This window comes from Terrapene carolina, unplaced genomic scaffold (genome assembly GCF_002925995.2).
Source record: "Terrapene carolina triunguis isolate 2854851 unplaced genomic scaffold, T_m_triunguis-2.0 Scaffold97, whole genome shotgun sequence".
NCBI classification, from domain to species: Eukaryota; Metazoa; Chordata; order Testudines; family Emydidae; genus Terrapene; species Terrapene triunguis.
In genome coordinates this window covers 4952606-4977219 of record NW_020664448.1, presented here as the reverse complement: position 1 = coordinate 4977219, position 24614 = coordinate 4952606, and the positions used below count along the sequence as shown (strand labels likewise).

The 24614-nt window shown below is 39.1% G+C and overlaps 1 protein-coding gene across 1 annotated transcript; it reads left to right on the top strand.

The window, feature by feature from the left end:
• Positions 1–440: 440 nt before the first annotated feature.
• Positions 441–24089, top strand: ALG8 (ALG8 alpha-1,3-glucosyltransferase). The gene is made up of 13 exons (XM_026651645.2): positions 441–544; positions 6621–6699; positions 7843–8036; positions 9233–9342; positions 10576–10643; positions 11243–11369; positions 13377–13480; positions 13873–13993; positions 14367–14506; positions 15450–15589; positions 19305–19402; positions 21416–21488; positions 23404–24089. Exons 1-13 carry the CDS (start codon positions 453–455, stop codon positions 23633–23635), a joined length of 1578 nt encoding a protein of 525 aa, XP_026507430.1. The 5' UTR covers positions 441–452; the 3' UTR covers positions 23636–24089.
• Positions 24090–24614: the final 525 nt, after the last annotated feature.

Sequence of the window (24614 nt, the reverse complement as noted above, 5' to 3'; positions counted from 1 at the left end):
TCTTTCATCTCTATCTCATCCTAATCTAAGTCAAGACAGTACTTGGGTGGGAGACCAGGTAAAATCCACCTGGTGCAGGAAGTGGCGTTGAAGAGTGCTGCTTACTGTCCCCTTTCACTGAGTACTGACCCAATGCCCCAGCGTGATAGTACGATATTCATTCAGGCCTGACGCAAAACCCACTTTACAGACACCACATTAGCGCCTGCGCAGTAGACCTGTCCCCAGGGAGCGTTCAGCGCGAGACGGAGGGAGGTAACGCATGCGGAGTGCGCAGTCCGCACGTGTCCTGGGAACACGCCAGCGGCGGGGGGGGGGGGGGGGTTGGTGCATGCGCAATGTGGTCGCAAGATTATGTTTTTCAAACAATCGATTCTAGGGGGACGGGCTCGCGCGGATATTTTCTGCGCGTGCGCAGTGGGGATACCGGAGCTGTCAGTGAGCGGCGTGTCATGGCGGCGGCGGCGGGCGGAAGCGGCGGTTGCTGGTTCCTGGCTCTGGCGCTCGGGGTTTCCCTTCTCAAATGTCTCCTCATCCCGACCTAGTAAGGGCCGCGGGGCCGGGCCAGCCTCCCCCTCCCCACGTCTCTGTGTGTGTCCGTGTCCCGCCCAGTCCCCGGGGGAGCCGCGCGAGCAGCCCCGGGCCATCCCGTGCGCCGCGGCCAGTGCTTCCACCGCCCACCCCGACCTGCAGCCCCTGGGCGGGGCCAGGCGGCCGGTCCTTGGTTGCCTTGGTTACCACCCGGGCAGTGTCGCGTGGCCGTAACATCCTGTGGTGACCCGGGCGCCGCCGCCCCTCCCCGCTGCGGCACCTTCGCGTCAGGTGGGCAAGGGGCTCCTGGCGCGGGCTGCCTTGCGGGAGAACCCCCCCCGCTGCCTCCCGGCGCTGCCTTGCAGTGAGGCCGAGCCTCCCCATGCCGCTGTCCTAGGGTGTGGGGGCTGCTATGGGGCTCCTGCCAGGGATCCTGTATCAGTGCAACTACCTTACACGCACCCAGAGAACGGGGCCCCGGGGTTTATGAAGTGAGCTGGCAACTTCCTGGCCTGGCAGTGAGGTAGGGTGACCAGATGTCCCGATTTTAGGGTCTTTTTCTTATATAGGCTCCTATTACCTCCCACCCCCGTCCCGATTTTTCACATTTGCTGTCTGGTCACCCTACAGTGAGGCTACACCCCCGAAGCAACCCATAAATAGTTACATCCTGTACTAGCTTTTGCTGGTTTGGGCTGCAAATTGCCTCCCCGCTCTCTTTTCGTGCTGCTGGAGGAGCTGGGCATCAGGTCGCCTGAGCGTCAAAAATCTTTTCCAACGCCCACGTTTGGTTTACTTTGTGCTTGACACTAGTGGCCTTATCTGTCACCCATTAAAGTGATACTAACTTCTGCATATGAGTTTCAAAATTTCTAGGCTTTTAGCACAGATCCTGATGACTTTAAGTTACCAAGCCCCAAGATGGAAGGAGGCTATTTAATAGGACTGCACACTTATATGATGTGGCATTGTGGGAGTATTTATTTTTCTAATATTGCACCTCAGTTTCATAATTTATCACTTCTGAGACAAATTATGATAAGTGAGAATCCATCTTCTTTATTTGTCCTGATTGGGAATAAATTTGGGTTTGTAATGATGACGGAGAGTTGAGAGCAGTGTTACCTGGCACCTTCTGTAGAGAGTATTAAGAATGTTCCTAAGCAGCCTGATTGTTGTTTTGACCTCTTAAAACCTCACTTCAAATCTGTGCTAGAGGATCAAAGTATGAATTCTTCTTTCCTCAAAGAAGAGCAAAATAGACAGCCTTGAGTAAAACCTCTATGGCCATTTATGGGTTTTTTTAAAAACTCTCTTAAAATTTGTTTTAAAGATACAGTGTGAAGTCTCTTACTTTTTGTGAGAAGTTTAATAGTAAACAAAAGATGCTTCTACTCTTAAACTACATAGTTGTTTCAGACATTTACAGAGTGGGATTTTCAAAAGTTTATAAATGAATGGCGCACAGGTGCTTTTAACTCAAACTTAAAACTTAAGTATGAACACTTTCATTTGCTAAGTATGAGCATATTCATTTCCTTAGTATGTTCATAAGTATTAGTTGGAGTAGCTCATTATTAATACTGTCTGATGCTTCGATCTGTTTCATATCACATGAACATAAGAGAAAGCTTTTATGTAAAGTTTGATTCTGCAATTATAAAGCAGAAGGGTTTGTTTTTTTAAATACATTTCTCGTTAATTTTGTAACGCGAGCAAAGGACTAAAAAAACTGACCTTTTTGTAACAGCACTAGAACTTTAAGACAATCTACCCTTGAGGTAACCAAAAGCATTACATATTTATAATGCAACTTTAATAATTTGGCAGACAGCTGTGTCAGATCAGAACAGCATTTGACATGAATCTTCCAATATTGTATCTAATAGCTTTTACATTTCTGAGTAACAGGAGTCAGCTTTTCTGTAAATTGGGACTGTTTTCAGTTGTCAGGCTCCCTGTACAATATGAATACTCTCTGCAGTGCGTCTTTGCAATGCGTTCATTAAGGTGGGAATGGTGTTATCAAAATGTTTAAATCTGATGCCAATACTTAATTTTAAAAAATTCTTTACACTTTCAAGTCATCTTGTAGTACAATTTGTTTGTTTGTAATAGTTTCTGTTGCCGAGCAACTAGAGTAAGGTTTTTGTAGATACAGACTAACAGGGCTACCCCCTGATACTAGAGTAAGGTTTGTAATAAGTAGTAATGCTAATGGTAAAACATTATAAACTAAATTAGTCCTATGCAAAGTAGATCTTTCTTTAGCGATGTATGTTGTATGTTCTCCATTGTTTTATGTCTATATTTCTAACAGCTATTACATGACCTGGAGGATAACAAGGTTATAAAGGAATGGCCAGCATGCATTTGTCTAGAACAAATCATTCCAAACCACCCTAATTTCTTTCTTTGATAGGGTTACTGGTCTAGTGGGTAGGGAGAATTAGTAGATATGATATATACACCTCTACCCCGATATAACGCGACCCGATATAACACGAATTCGGATATAACACGGTAAAGCAGTGCTCGGGGGGGGGACGGGGCTGTGCACTCCAGCGGATCAATTACGATACATTAGAAGCAAGTGGAAGACCAAAGACAGGGTAGGCCCACTGCTCAGTGAAGAGGGAGAAACAGTAACAGGAAACTTGGAAATGGCAGAGATGCTTAATGACTTCTTTGTTTCGGTCTTCACCGAGAAGTCTGAAAGAATGCCTAACCTAGTGAATGCTAATGGGAAGGGGGTAGGTTTAGCAGATAAAATAAAAAAAGAACAAGTTAAAAATCACTTAGAAAAGTTAGATGCCTGCAAGTCACCAGGGGCTGATGAAATGCATCCTAGAATACTCAAGGAGCTAATAGAGGAGGTATCTGAGCCTCTCGCTATTATCTTTGGAAAATCATGGGAGACGGGAGAGATTCCAGAAGACTGGAAAAGGGCAAATATAGTGCCCATCTATAAAAAGGGGAATAAAAACAACCCAGGAAACTACAGACCAGTTAGTTTAACTTCTGTGCCAGGAAAGATAATGGAGCAAGTAATTAAGGAAATCATCTGCAAACACTTGGAAGGTGGTAAGGTGATAGAATAGCCAGCATGGATTTGTAAAGAACAAATCGTGTCAAACCAATCTGATAGCTTTCTTTGATAGGATAACGAGTCTTGTGGATAAGGGAGAAGCTGTGGCTGTGGTATACCTAGACTTTAGTAAGGCATTTGATACGGTCTCGCATGATATTCTGATCGATAAACTAGGCAAATACAATTTAGATGGGGCTACTATAAGGTGGGTGCATAACTGGCTGGATAACCGTACTCAGAGAGTTGTTATTAATGGTTCCCAATCCTGCTGGAAAGGCATAACAAGTGGGGTTCCGCAGGGGTCTCTTTTGGGACCGGCTCTGTTCAATATCTTCATTAACGACTTAGATATTGGCATAGAAAGTATACTTATTAAGTTTGCGGATGATACCAAACTGGGAGGGATTGCAAGTGCTTTGAAGGACAGGGTCATAATTCAAAATGATCTGGACAAATTGGAGAAATGGTCTGAGTTAAACAGGATGAAGTTTAACAAAGACAAATGCAAAGTGCTCCACTTAGGAAGGAAAAATCAGTCTCACACATACAGAATGGGAAGAGACTGTCTAGGAAGGAGTACAGCAGAAAGGGATCTAGGGGTTATAGTGGACCACAAGCTAAATATGAGTCAACAGTGTGATGCTGTTGCAAAAAAAGCAAACATGATTCTGGGATGTATTAACAGGTGTGTTGTGAGCAAGACACGAGAAGTCATTCTTCCGCTCTACTCAGGCCTCAGCTGGAGTATTGTGTCCAGTTCTGGGCACCACATTTCAAGAAAGATGCAGAGAAATTGGAGAGGGTCCAGAGAAGAGTAACAAGAATGATTAAAGGTCTTGAGAACATGACCTATGAAGGAAGGCTGAAAGAATTGGGTTTGTTTAGTTTGGAAAAGAGAAGGCTGAGAGGGGACATGATAGCAGTTTTCAGGTATCTAAAAGGGTGTCATAAGGAGGAGGGAGAAAACTTGTTCACCTTAGCCTTTAAGGATAGAACAAGAAGCAATGGGCTTAAACTGCAGCAAGGGAGGTCTAGGTTGGACATTAGGAAAAAGTTCCTAACTGTCAGGGTGGTTAAACACTGGAATAAATTGCCTAGGGAAGTTGTGGAATCTCCATCTCTGGAGATATTTAAGAGTAGGTTAGATAAATGTCTTTCAGGGGTGGTCTAGACAGTATTTGGTCCTGCCATGCGTGCAGGGGACTGGACTCGATGACCTCTTGAGGTCCCTTCCAGTCCTAGAATCTATGAATCAAAGCAAGTTCGATATAACGCGGTTTCACCTATAACGTGGTAAGATTTTTTGGCTCCTGAGGACAGCGTTATATCGGGGTAGAGGTGTATTAATATTAGTAAGGATTTTGACACAGTGCCACATGACCTTCTCATAAGCAAACTAGGGAAATGTGGTCTAGATGAAATTACTATCAGGTGGGAGCACAACAGGGTGAAAGCTGAACTCCAAGAGTGTCAATGGTTTGCTGTGAAACTGGGAGGGTGTATCTAGTGGGGTCCTACTGGGGTCAGTCCTTTTTAATATTTTCATTAATTACTTGGAAAGTGGAATGGAGAGTGTGCTTATAAAATTTTCAGATGACGACAAGCTGGGAGGGGTTGCAAGCACTTTGGAGGAAAGGATTAAAATTCAAAACAAGCTTGACAAATTGGAGAATTGGTCTGAATTCAACAAGATGAAATTCAATGCAGACAAGTGCAAAGTACTTCACTTAGGAAGGAAAAATGAAATGCACAACTAATAAATGGAGAATAGCTGCCTAGGTGGTAGTACTGCTGAAAAAGATCTGGGGGTTATGGTGGCTCACAAACTGAATGAGTCAACAATGTGATGGAAGTTGCGAAAAAGGCTAATATTCTGGGGTATATTAACACAAGTGTCATATACAAGATATGGGAGGTAATTGTTCTGCTCTACTCGGCACTGGTGAGGCCTCATTTGGAGTAAGGCAGTGGTTCTCGAACTTTTGTGCTGGTGACCCCTTTCACATAGCAAGCCTCTGAGTGTGACCCCCGCCCCCCTTAAAAATTAAAAACACTTTTAAACCATATGAATGCTGGAGGCAAAATGGGGTTTGAGGTGGATGCTGGCAGCTCGTGACCCCCCATGTAATAACCTCATGACCCCCTGAGGGGTCCCTATCCCCAGTTTGAGAACCACTGGAGTAAGGTATCCAATTCTGGGTGCCACACTTTAGGAAAGATTGGACAAATTGGAGAGAGTCCAGAGGAGAGTAACAAAAATGATGAAAGTATTAGAAAACCTGACATATGAGGAAAAGTTTTAAAAAAACTGAGCTTATTTAGTCTTACGAAAAGAAGATGAAGAAGGACCTGATAAGTCTTAACATATTTGAAGGGTTGTGGTAAAGAAGACAATGATCAATTGTTCTTCATGTCAGTTGAAGGTAGGCCAAGAAGTAATGGTCTGAATCTGCAAGATTTCTACAAGAGAAATTTAGGTGAAATATTCAGAAAAACTTTCTAACTACAAGATCTGGAATAGGCTTCCAAGGGAGGTTGTGGAATCCTTATCATTCAAAGTTTAAAAAAAAAAACAGGTTGGACAAACACCTGTCAGGGATGATCTAAATTTACTTGGTCCTGCCACAGCACAGGAAGCTGGACTTGACTTCCAGCACTATATTTCTATGATTCTATTACTTTAAAATTGCATTACTTCAAAATAGGAACTTCAGCTCCTGACGCCAAGCAAAACTGAAAGCTATAACTGGATCCTAATATTCCTGCTTGTTAGCAATTTGTAGAAACCAAGATGACTCAAGCTCTCTTATAGTTACTACTCAGGCTGCTTTTTTAGAATTGCCTAATTACTACTATGATTTTGATGCAGCTGGACTAGCAACACAAATAGTTTCTTTCTGATTCTTTTCTGTGTACCTGTAAATGGTTGAATACTTTGAAAAAGATTTTTTAATCTTTAAGTCTGTACATACCTTATTAATGTCCATATTCTTTGCAGTCATTCCACAGATTTTGAAGTACATAGAAACTGGCTTGCCATCACTCACAATTTACCAGTCTCCCAGTGGTACTATGAAGTAAGTTCTTGTTCTGTTCATTTGCTTTTTAATTGTGTGAATTTTGTGCTTATTAGAGACACCAGTCTGACATCCCGAATGAAGTCCTTTCTTCACAGAAAATATACATCATGGATACTGATGGTCAGTAGTTGGTGGTTGTTTTGCAGTAATGCCCAGGGATACCAATAATGGATCAGGACCCCATTGTGTTAGTATGATCTTCTCCTGAGGGCACCCAGAACTGTAAGACAGTGTTACTTGGTCTCAGAAATTTCGGGAGAGCTTTACTAAAGCTTAAACTGTGTCAGCTCACTGCCATGCCAGTCTGTTAGCTTAGCTGAGGACACACACGTCATTTTGACATATACCCTGAGATGGCTTGTAGTCAAACTAAGAATAAGGTTATTACTAAAGTGCATAGATTTAAGTGATACAAAGCAAGAGTAACAGAGACAGGAACGGTATGAAAGAACCCGAATGAAGCAGTTAACAGTGGACATCAGTCCACATCACAAAAATAATTGGCACGCTTGTGAAGAGACAGCTGTTTTGTTCTGTTATAGGTTCTTATACTGCCTTCACTGTAGTATCGATAATAATCAAAATTTACAGGTAAGCAAAATAAGAAAAATGCTGCTTGAGAACATATTAGTTTGTTTTAAGGATATTTACTTTGTATATTTTGACATGTGATGTTGATAACTTGTGTTTTAACAGTTATAAAGCTTTAACTTTTTGAATCTCAATGCCTACTGTCACTAGATTGTCTGTCCACCCTGCCCCAATAATTTATCATTATTTAAACTGATTAAAATTGAAAAAATGCTTAAAAATAAACAATGATATTATCAGTCAGTTGTAAAAAAAATAAAATGCGAATTCTGCCATACCTACCCATTGCCAACACCAAAAGACTTCCAGTTCCTCCATAAACACTACCATCTCATAGCAGAGCTGCTGAAGTCATTTTCAGCATTGTACAATTGCTCAATTCCATTGTGAAGTAGGACTGAAATCAAAGGTATTAGCCTTTGTTCGATACTGGCTACTGAAGTGAACATACCAATTAATCCCATTTGACAAACTTTTCTATATATAAATCTCTATGAGCAGCTGTCTTGATCTTCAGTTCTGAATTGGTAAATCTTATTTTGTTTTTAGGCAACTTCTGAGTGGACCTTGGATTATCCTCCGTTCTTTGCTTGGTTTGAATTTGCACTTTCACACGTTGCCAAATACTTTGACCAGGAAATGCTGGTTATCCAAAATTTGAACTACTCCAGTCAGGCAACAGTCTTCTTCCAAAGACTTTCTGTCATCTTTACAGATATTCTCTTTGTGTATGCAGCCCATGAGTAAGTCTCAGTGTTCTGTTCTCTGGGGACAGTGGGGTGTCTGTTTAAAGTATTGAGTTTTCAGAAATGGGCAGGTGGTAATCACAAAGGTGTCTACATATAGACTTGCAAATGTGTGGAAAGAACACAGTTGGCTAAACCTATTAAAGGAAAAAGTGAGAGTGTGTAGCTAACATAGAAGACCTTATTTCCTCTTTTATCTGGGGAGTCTAATGTTGTGGGCACAATTAAATTTATTTTAGACATTAGTTACCTTCTCTCATATGTAATGTACCTGGTAGTTTAAGAATTCTGAAGGAATTCAAAGCTCAGACTGGATGACCTAAGTCTTTTTTCACCCTGTTACGATTCTAAACATGAAAGAATCGGTCTTGTCTTCCAAATTTAACTTTTTATTGGCAATTAGTTAAGCAGTCTTAATAAAAGTTCATACCATATTTAAATGTACCATGGATTTGGGGTAGGGCAAAGAGTGTGTGTAATCTCTCACGTTGGGGGCGGGGAGAGAGAGCATGTATTTTGAAGAAAAACCTGTTGCCCACCAGGGTGATTTAGAAATAGCAAAGTCTTACAACAACACTCCACTCAGTATGAGTATGGTCATAGATTCTGTATTTTTTAAAGTCCAATGGAAATAACTTTTTAATAAATACTACCTTGCATGTTGCATTCCAAACACTGTAGTGTGGTAATGCATGAGAACCCGGTAATGAAACTTACTGACTGTAAAGTAAATAAAAGTTATGCTGACTATTATATTTTCCTTCTCCAAGGTGAGAGAATGCAAAAAACAAATTAGATTTTAAAAATTCCTTGATTTAAGAATAAAAGGTTATGGTTGTAACGTAGACAAGGAAAAAATCCAAAATTATTGTTCTTAACCTTAAAGCCCTTATAATTTTCTAAATTCTGTTTGATACTTTCTTCTTGGGGAATTAGTCAGACCTTCAGAGTTTTGTGTTTAAAAAAAATAAACTGTTCCTATTTTAGGAAAAACATATTTCCAGTTATACAGTATAAGTCATTGTAAATTAATTTTTTCTTTGATAATTTGAATGAATTATCAAGAATTTGCTATCACTTTTAGTAACTGGCATATGGCAGAACTTCCCTGAAGAGATCATCTTCCGTGTTAATAATATAAATTGGTGCTAAAATAAATAATTCTGTATTACTGTTTGATTTCCTTCATTCAGATGCTGCAGATATGTAAATGGGAAACGACCTGGAAAAGAACTTCTGGAAAAACCGATGTTTGTTCTTGCTGTTCTGCTCTTATGGAACTTTGGCTTATTAATTGTGGATCGTATCCTTTCAGTTAGTTGTCAAAATCTAGCAAAATTTTAAACAAATCAAATACAATATATACAAAAACCACTGGCAGTATCTAATATCTTAGTCAGAACTAATATCACTCTTGATTGCAATATTTGTGTTACTGTTTGGGTTTCAGCTGAGTAAAGTTTCATTGTAACAATATATTCAAAGTTTATTTGTAAAAGTTCTCTGATCATGATTATATAGCTCCAAAGAGTTGGATTACAACTAGAGCTATTTACTGATTTGGCAAACCTGAAGTGTTTCACAGAGACGGTTAAACTTCTCCAGGGTTCAGAGGGTCCACGACTCTGGGGCAGTCAGCCTAGCAGACTCTTTCTGACTTTGATTTGTTAGTGTGCAACCTAGAACTTGAATTAACTTTCTTTGCCTTTAATTTTCAACATTTCATTTAAAAGAAAGGAGGAAGTAGAAAATGATAATGCTAACTAACAGATCTAGCAAGCATCAGTCAGTCTTGGCAAAATGTGCACTGATCTAGCTAGGAGCACTTGTTAGTGGCAGTGCATCTCAAGAAGTATGAACTCTGTCATTATATTTTTAGCTGCAATTTTTGAACATCCATGACTTTAGATTAAAGTGATATTTTCCACCCTTTTCCATGAATATGTACTCATCAGTGAGGTCCATTTCCATGCCAAGTTTCCAGCATGCCATTACCATTCTTTCAGTTATATGTAGTGAGGAAATATAGAAGGAGCATGGCAGCAATTATTTTTACAGCAGAAAATAACCATTTGTGATAGTTTTCACCACAGCCCTCTCCATAGGCATTCAAACACCTGAATATGTCTGCTTCAAACATTTAAGTCACTTTTGGTAAGAGACTAGCATTTAAAACTTCAGCGAAAAGGGGGGATTTTTCATCAAGTGAAAATGGTGGTGGAAGAGGATAGCGGAGTATAATTGAATCCATTTAGCATAATAACCTTGTTTATAGTGTTGAGTTCGAAAATACACCTAACACTTTGCTATATTACCTGCATGTAACCAAGAATTTCTCAGTGAGGTTAAGCTCTGCACCTTTTATATTTTCTAATTAGAACGGATAACAAAAAGGTAATTTTATAGCCAACTTGGAGTAATAATTTAGGAATGTTTCCTTGATTATAGTTCCATTTGATCTGTTTGCTGATTGTGGACTTCTGATTCTGTCCAAGCAAACTAACGGTAAAAAACTTCTTCCTTGACACAAGTTCAGATATTCACTTTCAGTACAATGGCTTTTTATTTGGATTGATGCTTCTTTCTGTTGCTCGATTATTTCAGGTAACCATAAAATCAAGTTGCAATGTTTTTGTTGTCCTGTGACAAGACTTTTAACCTTAATCATGGGCCTGCTCCTATTCTAATAAGTGGGAGCAGTTCTGAACTGCTGCCCACTAGAATTGGATCTCTTAGTATTTGTTGTTCTGGTTTTTAGTTCACTTGGCCATAAAATATTAGCTGTGCTGTGGAGAGAGCATATCTGCCCCCCTGTGAGGGAATGAGCTCCATGTATTGCTGTTTAAATACACAACTTCTTCCTAGTTATTACATGAGGGAGCTATCAGTCCTTTGGCAGGAAAGATTTACCCTGAGGAAGGGGGTTTATCTCTGAGGCTGGGGAGATATGAGGGATCCCCTGGGCTCCAAACACCCTTTAAGGTCAAGAGAATAATCTTGTGACCTGAATCTACCCTGCGCTGGCCTAGTTGTTTATTCTAGGCAAATGGAAAAAATACCCATCCCTGCATTCATACATGAAATGTTTTGATGCTTTAGGCAATGGAAGAAGGCTGTCTTTGAAACTGCTAGTGTTAAGGTAGGGTGAGTTTAAATGCAGCTCTCATGGGGTTTCCATCTCTACAACTTTTTTTTCCATTTAGAAAAGGCATTTGGAGGGTGCTCTTCTTTTTGCTGTTCTCCTGCATTTCAAACACATCTACATCTATGTAGCCCCAGCCTATTGTGTATATTTGCTACGATCCTATTGCTTCACTGAAAATAAGGCAGGTAAGTTACTGATCCTTCCTCAATGTGTTTTGTATTAATGATTTGTGAGAAGGGGGCCCAGGAGGTGTAGAAAGACATGACATTTACATTCAGTGCTAACCTGTCATTACTGTCCTTGAAATTCTCTTTTATAAGTCTGACATATTACCTTGGCATGAAGCAGTATGGTGATGGGGTAGCGATAAGTCCACATTTATTCAGTGGATGAAAATGAAATAGAAGCTTTGACTTAAAGTATTTTATTGGAGACTGGTTTTGAAGTTGCTCTGGTAGAAGCTTCTCTTTCTCACAAGTCATTTCCGTAGTTCTAAAGACTCAAGTCAAGCCAAGACTAGGAACAATTTGAGTGCTATAGAAAGCTATTCTGGAGAGATGTAGGATGGCTAGATCAGTGGTTCTCAACTTGTGGTCCATGGACCCCGGGGGATCCACAGACTGTGTCTAAGGGGTCCGCAAAAGGTTGTCGTTACCATAGAACAGTGGGTTTTAACCGGTGGTCCATGGATCCCTGGGGGTCTGCAGACTATGTGTAAGACTTCCAAAGGGGTCACCGGTCTCAAACTAATGGTCATAGATATTCACATTTCACTGGCAAAATGACATTTATGTTGTATTACCAGAATAAAGTCAATGACCATAAAGTTCAAGTTAGGTATCAGAAAGAATAGATGTAGGTAGACTGAATTTAATTTTTCCTGATAAGACCTACTTTGAAATAATGGTCCATTTGAATTTATCATGGCAATAAGTGTCCTTTTCCTCATGCATACACTAAATATTGCTAAGGGCTATCTTTGTTCCTTCTATTCTGTTGAAGATGCAAGCTCATAAAGTGGCAGCTGTTAGAGCACAGTATTTCATAAGTGGTGTGTAAAAAATGTAAGCATTCTAAGCTGAAAGTAATGGCATTCTCATTCTAAACCATAGCTGCCTAAGATTTTCTATAAATATAGCAAATCTATATATTTCACAATCTGTTATAAAACTGGATAACATTTGTTATTGGAAAAGCAAAACCAGCATTATCGCTACATTTTCAAAATGACTGTTAGACTAATGTCAAAATAGTTAGACTTGCTAGATCAGACTGTCTCAATTCAAGAGACCATCTCTCATCATGTTGCTGAATATCCTTTTCTCTGGTCTTGACAAATGCAGTCTTGCCTTGCTGATAGCCATTCAGAATGCTGGTGCAAAGATAATTTTCCTAGTCTGTCGTTTTGAGCATGTCACCCCTCTCTTTTCATCCCTTCACTATCCCTCTTTCATCCCTTCATATCAAACATAAGCTACTAGTCTTCTCTTTCAAGGGCCTTTACAATATATCCCCACCCTATCTATCTTCCCTCATTGATTATTGAAAAGCAGACTCCCACCTCCAGTCGGCCAATCATGCCATCTTGCATCACCCACTTATTAAAGGTCAAACAAGCACCTTTGTGCTTTCTCCCATGGCTGTGGGAAGCTCCCTTTAAACATCTGCAAAGCTACCTCATTATCCACCTTCAAAACCTTCCTTAAAACTCTACTTTTGCTCTGAAGCCTAGAGAAGACTTGACAGTGGTTGAGCCGCTGGTGTGCTCAGACCACTGACTGTCACACTGACAGAATTGTGTCATTGTTTCCTTTTACTCCTTTGTCTGTATCCATCTGTTTCTCTTATATTTAGCTTGTAAGTTCTTTGGGGCTGTCTTTTTGTTCTGTGTTTGTATAGCGCCTAGTACAGTGGGGTCCTGGTCCAAGACTGAGACTCCTAGGTGTTGTTATAATACAAATAATAAACTAGCAAATTAAAGTAGAGCTCACTAGCAGTTGAGAAATGGGTATAACTTTGAGATTTGTAAACCTAGTTGTTGGACAATATACTACTTACTGACTGTAAATATTCACTTAAAGGGTGATACTCGTACTAGTTTCTTTACTACTAAAGTCAATTTGTTTGCTTCCTATTCCTCTTCCCATACCTCCCCAAATATCTCTGTTAATACGAATATTAATTTTCTGTAGATGGATCCCTCAAGTGGAGCAGCTTCAGCTTTCTTCGCATAACTTTGCTGGGATTGATTGTCTGCCTTGTTTCTGCTCTTTCATTGGGACCCTTTGCAGTACTGGTAATGACTCCTTATTCCCTAGCCCTCTAACCTTTCTTTTAGGACTAGTCTACAGCTACTGTGCTGCATCGGCATAGCTCAGCACATCTGGTGAAGACACGCTATGCCGACGGGAGAGCACTCTCCCATCAGCATAATTACTCCACCTTAATGAGAGATGGAAGCTATGTCTACGGGAGAGCGTCTCCCGCCAACCTTGTGCTGGTGGATAGCACTTAGGTCAATGTAACTTGCGTCACTCGAGGTGGCTTTTTTACACCCCTGAGCGACGTAAGTTACATTGTCTTAAACGGTAGTGTACACAAGTCCTTAGAAACAAAGTTGAACAATTTAAAAAAATTGTGAAGAATCTCTAAACATGGGTCCTCGTATGTTCTTTTTGTTCCCTACAGGGCCAACTACCTCAAGTCATTTCACGTCTTTTCCCTTTCAAGAGAGGCCTCTGCCATGCTTATTGGGCCCCTAATTTTTGGGCTTTGTACAATGCAGTGGACAAAACATTAGCAGTTGTTGGTACAGTAAACTAGTTTTGTATTTTCAGTGCTTACTTGCATATAATGCCCCCTGTGGGACTCAAATTCCCTTTCTGAATTCATGTAATGAATGAAATTTTGTTGCTTGTTTTTAAGATTCATTTAATCATTTGCTTTTCAGCTCTATGCATTGGATAGCAGTAGGTTCCCAATTGCTGTAGAAGAATAGCTTGATTATTGAAACTTGTGTGAAATCTCTGCCATATCTTTGTGTTCACATAACTGTTGCCGTTTATATTGATTTATATATTAATATTATATACATATATTATACACTTTTCATAAAAATTAAGTGTGTATGTATAGCTGAAAATGTACCTATGCTATTTGACAAACATTATGTTCACTTGTAGGTATAAAATATAAATTCCTTGATCCTGAAAAGATTCCTAAAGCCTCAATGACAGGTGGATTGGTTCAAGAATTCCAGCACACTGTCCTTCCTTCTGTGACTCCACTAGCCACACTCATTTGTACCTTCATCTCCATATTGGTAACTTCAAAAAAATTATAATCTTTGATACGTTTTTAATTTCCATGTCCCCTTTTCCCTTGATTGAATAACATAAATGTACCTGATACTTACATATATTTTTGCTCTTGAACTAGGTATCTTTGTATTGGAAAAGAGCAGTCAGGGTGGATGTTGAGGCAGTAGTAATTTTGCATAACAAAGCATTCTCTGAGTATTCCTAGACGCCATGGTCTATGTCAACTATAGAGTATTTCAGAGACAGACAGACCTATAACAGGGACTCTGGTCAAAACCACTTTGCTTACTGAGCTGGAAGTAATTCTGTAGCTAATGATTTGAGCAAAATTCAAGGGATGTATCAAGACTGGACTGAGATGCATTGGCAGAGCTGTTTGGAAAACTTGCTGAGCTCCTAATAGCATTATCTGGAGCCAGGAATAATGGAGTTGATCCCTCACTTTTCAACTCCCCACCTTTTTTAATGGAGTGAGGAGCAGAAGGCTCAGGTGACTGGTATTTGGATGTAGAATCCTTTCATCCTAGATCGTCAATCAGGATATTGGTGGCTAGAGGATACTAAACAGCCATTAGATGTTCACTTATGTGAAGTATGTTGGTGGTTCCAGTTAAATTCCCAGAGGCAGTTCCGCACAATCAGGAAAACACCATTCATTTGGCAGTGTGAGTGAAGTCTGCATTTTTGCTGCCCATGTTGTTACTGTTATATAGATGGAAGACTTCAATCTCTGTGCTATTTGACACCTTCCGTCAGCACTACATATCCACACCAGAAATATATACCTTCCTGGGATGCTGCAAAGCAGTGCTGTGGTAAAAGCAGGAGCTGGATGCTCATTTGTGTATTTCAATAATAACATCATAAAGCTTCATATGGGCAATAGCTTATATACAGGATTGTGAATTTTTACACTGAAGTCTTATTTTTGCCTGTTGTTTCTAGCCCTCTGTTTTCTGTCTTTGGTTTAAACCCCAAGGGCCCAGAGGCTTTCTTCAGTGCCTGATACTTTGTGCACTGAGCTCATTCATGTTTGGCTGGCATGTGCATGAAAAAGCAATACTCCTCGCTATTCTTCCTTTGAGGTAAGTGACTTGTTAAGTGGTAGTTCCTCAGATTCATTTGGTTGCAGGCTATGATTGAGGAGCTTTTCAAAGGAGGATTGTCACTTGGTTTTCAGTATGATAATTCAGAGAGTTCATATCATATGTAAAACCTCTCAAACTGAAGCACCCTAATTCACTTTACATATAAGAATCATTTCATCCACCCCTTAAATATAGCCCCCTCTGAAGTGGAACGTATTAACTGTTCAATGGTGCAAAATAACACAAATCTGCTCTAAAAAGTAGCATTTCTCTTCAGGTGCTCCTAGCAATTCATCTCCTTTTAAAAGATACCTTGCATTCATGGAAAACCTTTTATCCAAAGACTTCATCATGCTTTACTAATGGTAGCTTATCCTCACAATAGCCCTTTGAGATAAGTATTATACTAACTTTACAAATGGGCATAGAAGCACAAAGAAACTGTGTGGCTTTCAACAAATTGCTTAACAAGTCAAGAGTGGAGCAGGAGTAGAATCCAGGAGTCATGACTCCCAGATAGAACTACTACATTCTTTCCTATCTTTCTTTCCGTTTGAACATTTGGGCATGTGTATTGTACATAGTGTGACAATAAATTAACTTGTTTAGCTTCAGATACTTAGTAAACTTTGTGTAGGGTAATACAAAACATTAACTAGGTTGCCAAAAGCAATGCTAGCTGGCAAACTGAGCCTAAATTCAGTGACACTCTTGTGCATTCAGCTGGAAATCCTGTGGCAGTTTCCGTTAAATTTAAAATGGAGTTTTTAATTGGATTTAATCTGAAAATCAGTACTACAGCCACAACATAACATTCATTGTGTGCTACAGGTTTTTATATTCACACATACCTGCATCATAGAAACGGTTATGGGGAAGTCTTGGTAGCTGGATACAGGGATATTTGGGACTTCTGGTATCCAAGAAGGCATGGTCAGTGATTTAGGATTGCTGAGTAAGCATGACCAGGAACGAAATTAACATTTGGCCTGTCACCTTCCGATTTTAGAATTAATGCATTAAGATGACTGGGATAGCTCTCACTTCTGAGCTATTGTTTCAGGCTGCCTGCAAATGCAGACATGCATCACGGCATTGGATTACACTTACTTCAAGGGTTGCTTCACAAACAGGACTTGAAAATTCATTTTTTAATACAAGTTTAGATTCTGCAGCACAATTCTATGGCCTGAGTGGATTCTGTAGCTATGAAATACAGGGATCCCTATCCATAAGCATTAGTAGTTGATTAAGCAGATCTTCTCTTTAAATAGCTAAGATTTGAGATTCACTTTGTAGTATGCTATATTTGTGAAGGCCTATCTTTTGGCCTCTGAGCCTCACTGTCACTTGACAGATGAAACCGCAGTTTGCTATTTACCATTAGTTTGTTTATTAGGACATTGCCTTGAGGCCAGTTGGGATCAGGGCCCCATTGTGCTAGGCACTGTACAGACAGAGACAATCTGAGCCCCAAAGAGCTTACAACTAAATAGACAAGATAAAGGGTAGGGGAGAAGGATAGAACATACAAGCAGAGTGAACAACGTGATGGCTGCAAACTTCAGGTTAGTTCCTCAGTTTTTTGGTTCTGTTTAAATTATGGCTGTCGATTAATCGCAGTTAACTCACGCGATTAAATCAAAAAATTTAATCATGATTAAAAAAAATAATCGCGATAAATTGCACTTTTAATCGCACAGTTAAACAGTAGAAGACCATTTGAAATGTATTAAATATTTTGGATGTTTTTCTACATTTTCATATATATTGTATTCTGTGTTGTAACTGAAATCAGTGTATATTATTTTTGATTATAAACATTTGCACTGTAAAAATTATTAAAAATATATTTCAATTCACCTCACACAAGTACTGTAGTGCAATCTTTGTCATGAAAGTGCAACTTACAAATGTAGATTTTTTTTTTTTTGTTACATAACTGCACTCAGAAACAAAACAATGTAAAACTTTGGAGCCTACAAGTCCACTCAGTCCTACTTCTTGTTCAGCCAGTCGCTAAGACAAACAAGTTTGTTTACATTTACTGGAGATAATGCTGCTCTCTTCTTATTTACAATGTCACCAGAAAGTGAGAACAGGCATTTGCATGGCACTTTTGTAGCGGCATTGCAAGGTATTTACGTGCCAGATATGCTAAACATTCGTATGCCCCTTCATGCTTCAGCCACCATTCCAGAGGATGTGCTTGCATGCTGATGACGCTCGTTAAAAAAAAGTGTTAATTAAATTTGTGACTGAACTCCTTTGGGGAGACTTGTATGTCTCCGGCTCTGTTTTATGCGCATTCTGCCATATATTTCATGTTATAGCAGTCTCGGATGATGACCCAGCACATGTTCATTTTAAGAACACTTTCACTGCAGATTTGACAAAATGCAAAGAAGGTACCAATGTGAGATTTCTAAAGATAGCTACAGCACTTGACCCAAGGTTTCAGAATCTGAAGTGCCTTCCAAAATCTGAGAGGGATGAGGTGTGGAGCATGCTTTCAGAAGTCTTAAAAGAGAAACACTCTGAAACTACAGAACTCGAACCACTAAAAAAGAAAATCAACCTTCTGCTGGTGAGATCTGACTCAGATAATGAAAACGAACATGCGTCGGTCCGCACTGCTTTGGATTGTTATCGAGCAGAACCCGTCATCAGCATGGACGCATGTCCTCTGGAATGGTGGTTGAAGCATGAAGGGACACATGAATCTTTAGCACATCTGGCATGTAAATATCTTGCGACACTGGCTACAACAGTGCCATGAAGACGCCTGTTCTTACTTTCAGGTGACATTGTAAACAAGAAGCGGGCAGCATTATTTCCTGCAAATGTAAACAAACTTGTTTTTTTTTTTTTTTGAGGATTGGCTGAACAAGAAGTAGGACTGAGTGGACTTGCAGGCTCTAAAATTTTACATTGTTTTATTTTTCAATGCAGTGGTTTTTGTACATAATTATCATGAAAGCTGCACTTACAAATGTAGAAAGAGATTGCACTACAGTACATGTATTAGGTGAATTGAAAAATACTTATTTCTTTTGGTTTTTTTACAGTGCAAGTACTTGTAATCAAAAATATATATAAAGTGAGTACTGTACACTTTGTATTCTGTGGTGTAATTGAAATCAATATATGTGAAAATGTAGAAAACATCCAAAAATATTTAAATAAATGGTATTCTATTATTTTTTCAGTGTGATTAATCACAATTCATTTTTTTAATTACACGATTAATCACTATTAATTTTTTTTAATCGCTTAACAGTCCTCATTTAAATCCATTTACTGAGGTTGTGTTAGGTGGGGATTACATAACTGGAAAAACAAAGGAGAGGGCAGGAGGGGATTGGCATGAACATTCACTCGGCACGGGAAAGAACGCTGAGTGAAGTCTGACATCAGTGCCTGAATGTCCCTCCTTGAACTACTTTATGCAGCTACTCAGCAGCTTCAGTTGGGTTCTGTGGGGGAGCATGTCTCCCTTACACAGTTTTGGGTCTAGGGGTTGCCAAGTGTAAGGAGTGGCCCCTGCTGGGTACCATTTTACTTCCTCCACCGCTAGTGCAGCAGTAGCTGCTTAAACTGCTTGTGCAGCTGTTGTGCTGGCTTCAGTCTGTCAGGTATGACTTGTGTACTCTGGTAAAATTAGGCTTGGTTTTTAAGAGGCAAAAGGTAAATCAAAGTTCTTGTATTTTAGCTTGTTGTCTGTGGAGAGTCCAAAACGTGCTGGCATTTATCTGATTCTGACAACTACAGGGCATTTTTCACTCTTCCCATTGCTGTTTACGCCACCAGGTAATGTCCCATGCATCTCCTCTCTCTCTCTCTCTCCTCCCACTCCCCGCCACTTTGATTTATTTGTATTTCCATTTTTTTCAGTGATAGCTCTGCTGCTAGAAACCGTCTAAGTACACAGTGTTGGGCATTATATTGTGTGTCCAAAAGCCACTTTCAGAAAGGTGCCCTGTGAAGGAGGAGATACTGGGTTTTGGGCAGTAACAGAAACACACTAAAGAGCGAAGTTTAGGGTTTGGGCTGTGCACACAAGTGCAGGATGGATGATTTAAAATGCCAACTTAAATCAGCAAGTAGGAATCGTTAATTTAAATAATGTTTGTACTTTTTAATTATTTTCCTAAAGAAAGGTTTATTCTCATTTGTTGATAACCATTAAAACATGTTGATTTGCAACTCAATACAGCCTTTACAATACATTTGGTGCTTTTTGCTAACCAGGAGGATACACTATATCTATACACATTTATTTAAGCAATTCTATAGCTCAGCTTACATTTATTCAGATTCTTATTTTTTCCATTTTTTATTATGTTAGAAAATGGTGAATGATGCATTTATTTACTAGATTAATTTTTTACTTGTGATTTGCATCAAGCTCTGTTTGGATGGAAATTCAGTTAAAAATGCTCAAAACCAGCATCTTAAATGTACTGGATACATGAGAAAACAATTATCAAAAAGTTTATCAAAACATGTTTTACATTTAAAACTTACTGATTCATTAAGCAAAGGAGATGTTATCTGTTTTTGAAGGACATGGTGACCAGAAACAATTTTCAAACTAATAGATCTCATCCTGTCACCCCAGTTTTTATTAATAGATTGGAAGAGGGAAACAAGCTTTCCTGCTTTTTTCAACTCCTGATTGGTTTCTTAACTATGAATGAACTAGTCATTGGACTGAAACAGTTGAAGAAAGTAAAATGAAAATAGCCTCTCTGCAACTGTAGAAGAGGCTACTGCTGTCAAAAGCTGGTTTAGCACTTCATTAAACTCTGGTCCAGGTGTTTAGCTAGTGTCTTCCACCAGTTCAGTTTTTTGATTTCTTTAAGCCATGACAGCAAACATATACTACTTAATATTTTTGTATTTAATTTAATTTAAATAATTGTAAAAATAATAAGTTTAGGTATTAACACAAGTTGTGTTTCAAATTTAATTTTAAATAGGTTTATTTTTTCAAGATTAAACCTGTATTTAATTTAAATTAAAAAATCCAATTTAAATCAAATCTGATCTATCTTTTTTAAAAATCATGGATTTTTATCTACCCTGAACAAGTGTGATCTTTCCTCAAATCTAAAATCCCCAAGCCTCAAGAGAAGTGGGGAATTAGTTCAATGGGCAAAAATTTCAGTGATCAGACTACTACAGTATTTGAATAAAGATGGATTTGGACTCCCTTTCATATCTGGTGATGCTGCTCTTTAAAATGGAGAGGTTGCTGTGTTGAGAAGTGAGAAATTTCCTTTGCACTCTTACTTCCATCTGATATTACATTGCCTTTTACATACTTTTTTCCTAGTTAATCAGATAATTGGGTACGATTGGTTTTATGGTGGGGGGGAGGGTGTATAGTTTTGTTTTCCAGTAGACTTGTTTTTTCTTAGTCAAACAAGACAGAATCTAAGTATCAATCCACTAATTTATATAGTTCTAGTATACATTGCACTAATCACTGAAACTAATGATTCAATATGAAGAAATTTGTATAGTAGATGTTACAAAGGGGAAGGACCTATTGTGTCACTGATCATCATGCTGCCTATGCAGGTTTGTTCCTTAACAAATAGTACATCCACTAGTCTAATTTTAAATGTTCCAAGAAATGGGACTTCTGCTACTCCCCTTTGGAGAGAATGATTCTTATTACCTTTAATAAATAATTCAAACTTTAGTACTAAGTAGTTTAAATTATTGTATCTGTAATTTAAGGATACTGTAATTTATAAAATAATAAGCAAAAACATTGCAAGTTAGTTGAATTTTCAAAAATGTTCTTTATTTCAGAAATCGCAACTAAAATACTGCTCATGCTGCTGTTCACAGTTTATAGCTTCTCTTCACTGAGGGCTCTGTTCAGGTAACAACTAAGCAAATATTTTATGTTTAGGCTATTGAAACACTCTTTGTATTACTGGAGGGGACAGTAGTGGTGGGGCTGGATGGTTTAGGAGGTTGGAACTGATATACCCCTAGTTCAAATCCAAGTCAGTAATGGCCAAAATGTGAGGTGTCTGTTCAGTTCGCAGTAGGCAGGTGTCCACATCAAAAACATTTGACACTCCTGTTGCAAGAGAAGCCAAAGTTTGAATGGGCACAGAGACAGAACTATCCACTTGGCCCTGGAAACAGTCTGTCCACATCGGGGTCAATGCATTGTCAGGGTACAAAATTGTAATGCCCCTTCTAAGGTGTACGTGTTAAATAGCTAGAGGATTTCAGTCTCCAAAGCTGTCATATGGCAGCTTTCATCACCACTGAATTTGCATACATTTTCATATACTTGTCTATTTATGTTAAAAGATGCATAATACATGTGGTACTTTATTAACAATACAGTATAATTTGTCAAAGTGCCGAATGTTTTGACAAATACCAGCCGAGAGAGATCAACATTAACTTCTTGAAGACCCCACTGTAGAGTATCTCCCAGGCCACTAACATATCTCTTAGCAATTCTAACGTGCATATCTCTATACTGTCTAGGGATGTACATGGGCTGTAGAAAACAGAAGAATCTGTGTGGAAAAGGCAATCAGTTCTCCATCCTGCTCTTTGGTTTCTACCCTTTGAATGCTCTGCCAGGCTTTCTTCAGTTCTTGTTTGGTTTTTTTGTTTTTGTTTTTTGTTTGGGTGGGGGTTTTTTGTTTGGTTTTTGTTTTGTTTGTTTGGTTTTTGTTTTGCAAATGCTTTGCAGAGGAGAGGTTTCATTCAGTCTCTGGCCCAAGAGGAAAGCTGCGATTTATGGGGGAAGTAGTGTCTTAGGTAGCAAGGGACCCTCTTCAGATGAGGCAAACTGTTATAATCTCAATGACAATGCTTAGTTCTAATGAAATCCCCTTAGCAGATGGGATGAAGCAGCATTTGTAGGGGTATGGAGATACAAAACTGGGCTTGTTGCCAGAGGTGAACTTTTTCAACAGAGCACAGCAGCACCTTGATTCTTTCTGAGTTGCAGTTAACTGATGGTTTGTATGCCCTCCAGAACAGTACTGACTGAATATCCACTTTTGCAAAGCTCTTCAACTCTTCAGGGCTGAAGTTCTGTGCCTATACAATTTAGGGCCTCTGATAGAGCTTAATTTGAGCTTTGTAGGGCTGATGCTCCTGATCATCTGAAACCTTGATTTGTTCAAGAAGGATGGTGTCCTATGAGACCCCCTCCCCAAATAAAGGCTTACCTGTAGTAAGAAATATATTTTAAGGAATATTTACAGTGGAAATATCTGTCTTTGTGTAGGAATTATGAACCATCTTAAAGCTTTCTTTCAGTTATGGTGATCTAACAATATCTAGAAATATACAGCCAGAAATAATGACCTGACATGTCCACTACCTGAATGTGGAAGAACTGGCATGCAGTGAATGTGCATCAAAAGCTGTGGAAGGTCTCATGGCTCGTTTATGTTGGCAGGATTGGTGTGGGGCAAAGTGAAATGAAATAATTACTGATGTGATTTATGGTCTAGATTCAAAGATGCTAAAACACGGAAATTTGTATTTGAGTTTTATAATCCAGGATTATAAAGAAATTAGTTTTTATGTTATGCTAATTACATGCTATCAAGCACTGTATTTTAGTAAGTGGCTATATTTGAAGTTCTCACTGCCTGGCTTATTGTGCTGTTTAAAAACATGTTGTGACTTGGTGCATAGCAGATAGGCAAGACAAAGACTTGACAAGGGCAACATGCCTAATGCTCACTGAAAAAGAGAGAAAACTGAATTGAAATCACATGTTTAATATCTTTTTTTTTTTCTTTTCCCCCCCACAGAAAAGAGGGGCCTCTGCTTAACTGGCTGGAAACTATCTACCTCATTGAACTAGTGCCTCTGGAAATCTTTTGTGAAATTGTGTTTCCTTTGACCCCTTGGAAACTGAAGTTCCCTTTTATCCCTTTGTTGCTTACTTCCGTATACTGTGCTGTAGGCATCACATATGCTTGGCTCAAACTGTATGTCTCTGTTTTGACTGAATCGGTAACTGTCAGACAGAAGGCAGAATAAAGCAGCATTGGGACCAATTCCAAGTAAATTCTTCAGGAGGATTATCCAGCACTAGGGGGAGTTGTCTTCTAAGATCTTGCACATTTTGAAAAGGCAATGGTACTATGTACCGTTCTTCTCCATGTCTGCTGGTTTTCAGCATCTCTGTACTGTCAACTATTGTCCCTCTGATCAGAATAGCTCCTTGAAATGTTGCACAGCGCATGGTGAGATGCCACTTGCCCTGAATAAATTGTGAAATTTAATTGAAAATAATATTGTATTAAAATTGTCCATTTAAAATGTCCAGATTACTTCTCTGAAGAGAATGTGTTTGGTTTCCTTGTTAATGAGGTATTTTGCCAGAAACCCGTATGGCTACTTATTATAAGGGATCACTGCTGTATAGAAGAGAACATAATTATAATCATGTACTGTGGAAAATGTAAATAAAATACTTTTTTATATTTCTGCATTAAAACCTCTTTCTGGATATCTTTGGAGCTGGAGGGGCATCTGTACAAATGAGGAGTAAAACTAATATACAGTGTGGAATTTGTATGCTGATCAGTTTTTTTGCCAGACTCATTTGTGAAACCCAGTGCTGAAATCTTATATGCTACTTCTGACGCCACTATCTGATTTATGTCTATTTTTGCTGCACTGGTTTTCTCCATTTTATCCCCCTACCTCCCAAGTAACTTCCAGCATTCTGGCTATCCTTAACCATCTTGGAGAATGATAGCTACCAAATGATAGCCAATTCTTCTGTCACAGAGTTGTCATAATCCCAATAAAAGTACAAGGAACATGCTGTTGGGAATATTGGGTTTCTTTATTGCTGTTGCATGATTTCGCATGACTTGTTACAAAATAAAAAAGAAAATTTAAAAAATGTTAGATATGGGATTAGGTGTATCCACACAATGTGAATGTCTCCATAAATGCCTTTTCTTTAGGGCAGTGTACTGATGTCTGGTGGTTCTGCAATAGTAGAGCA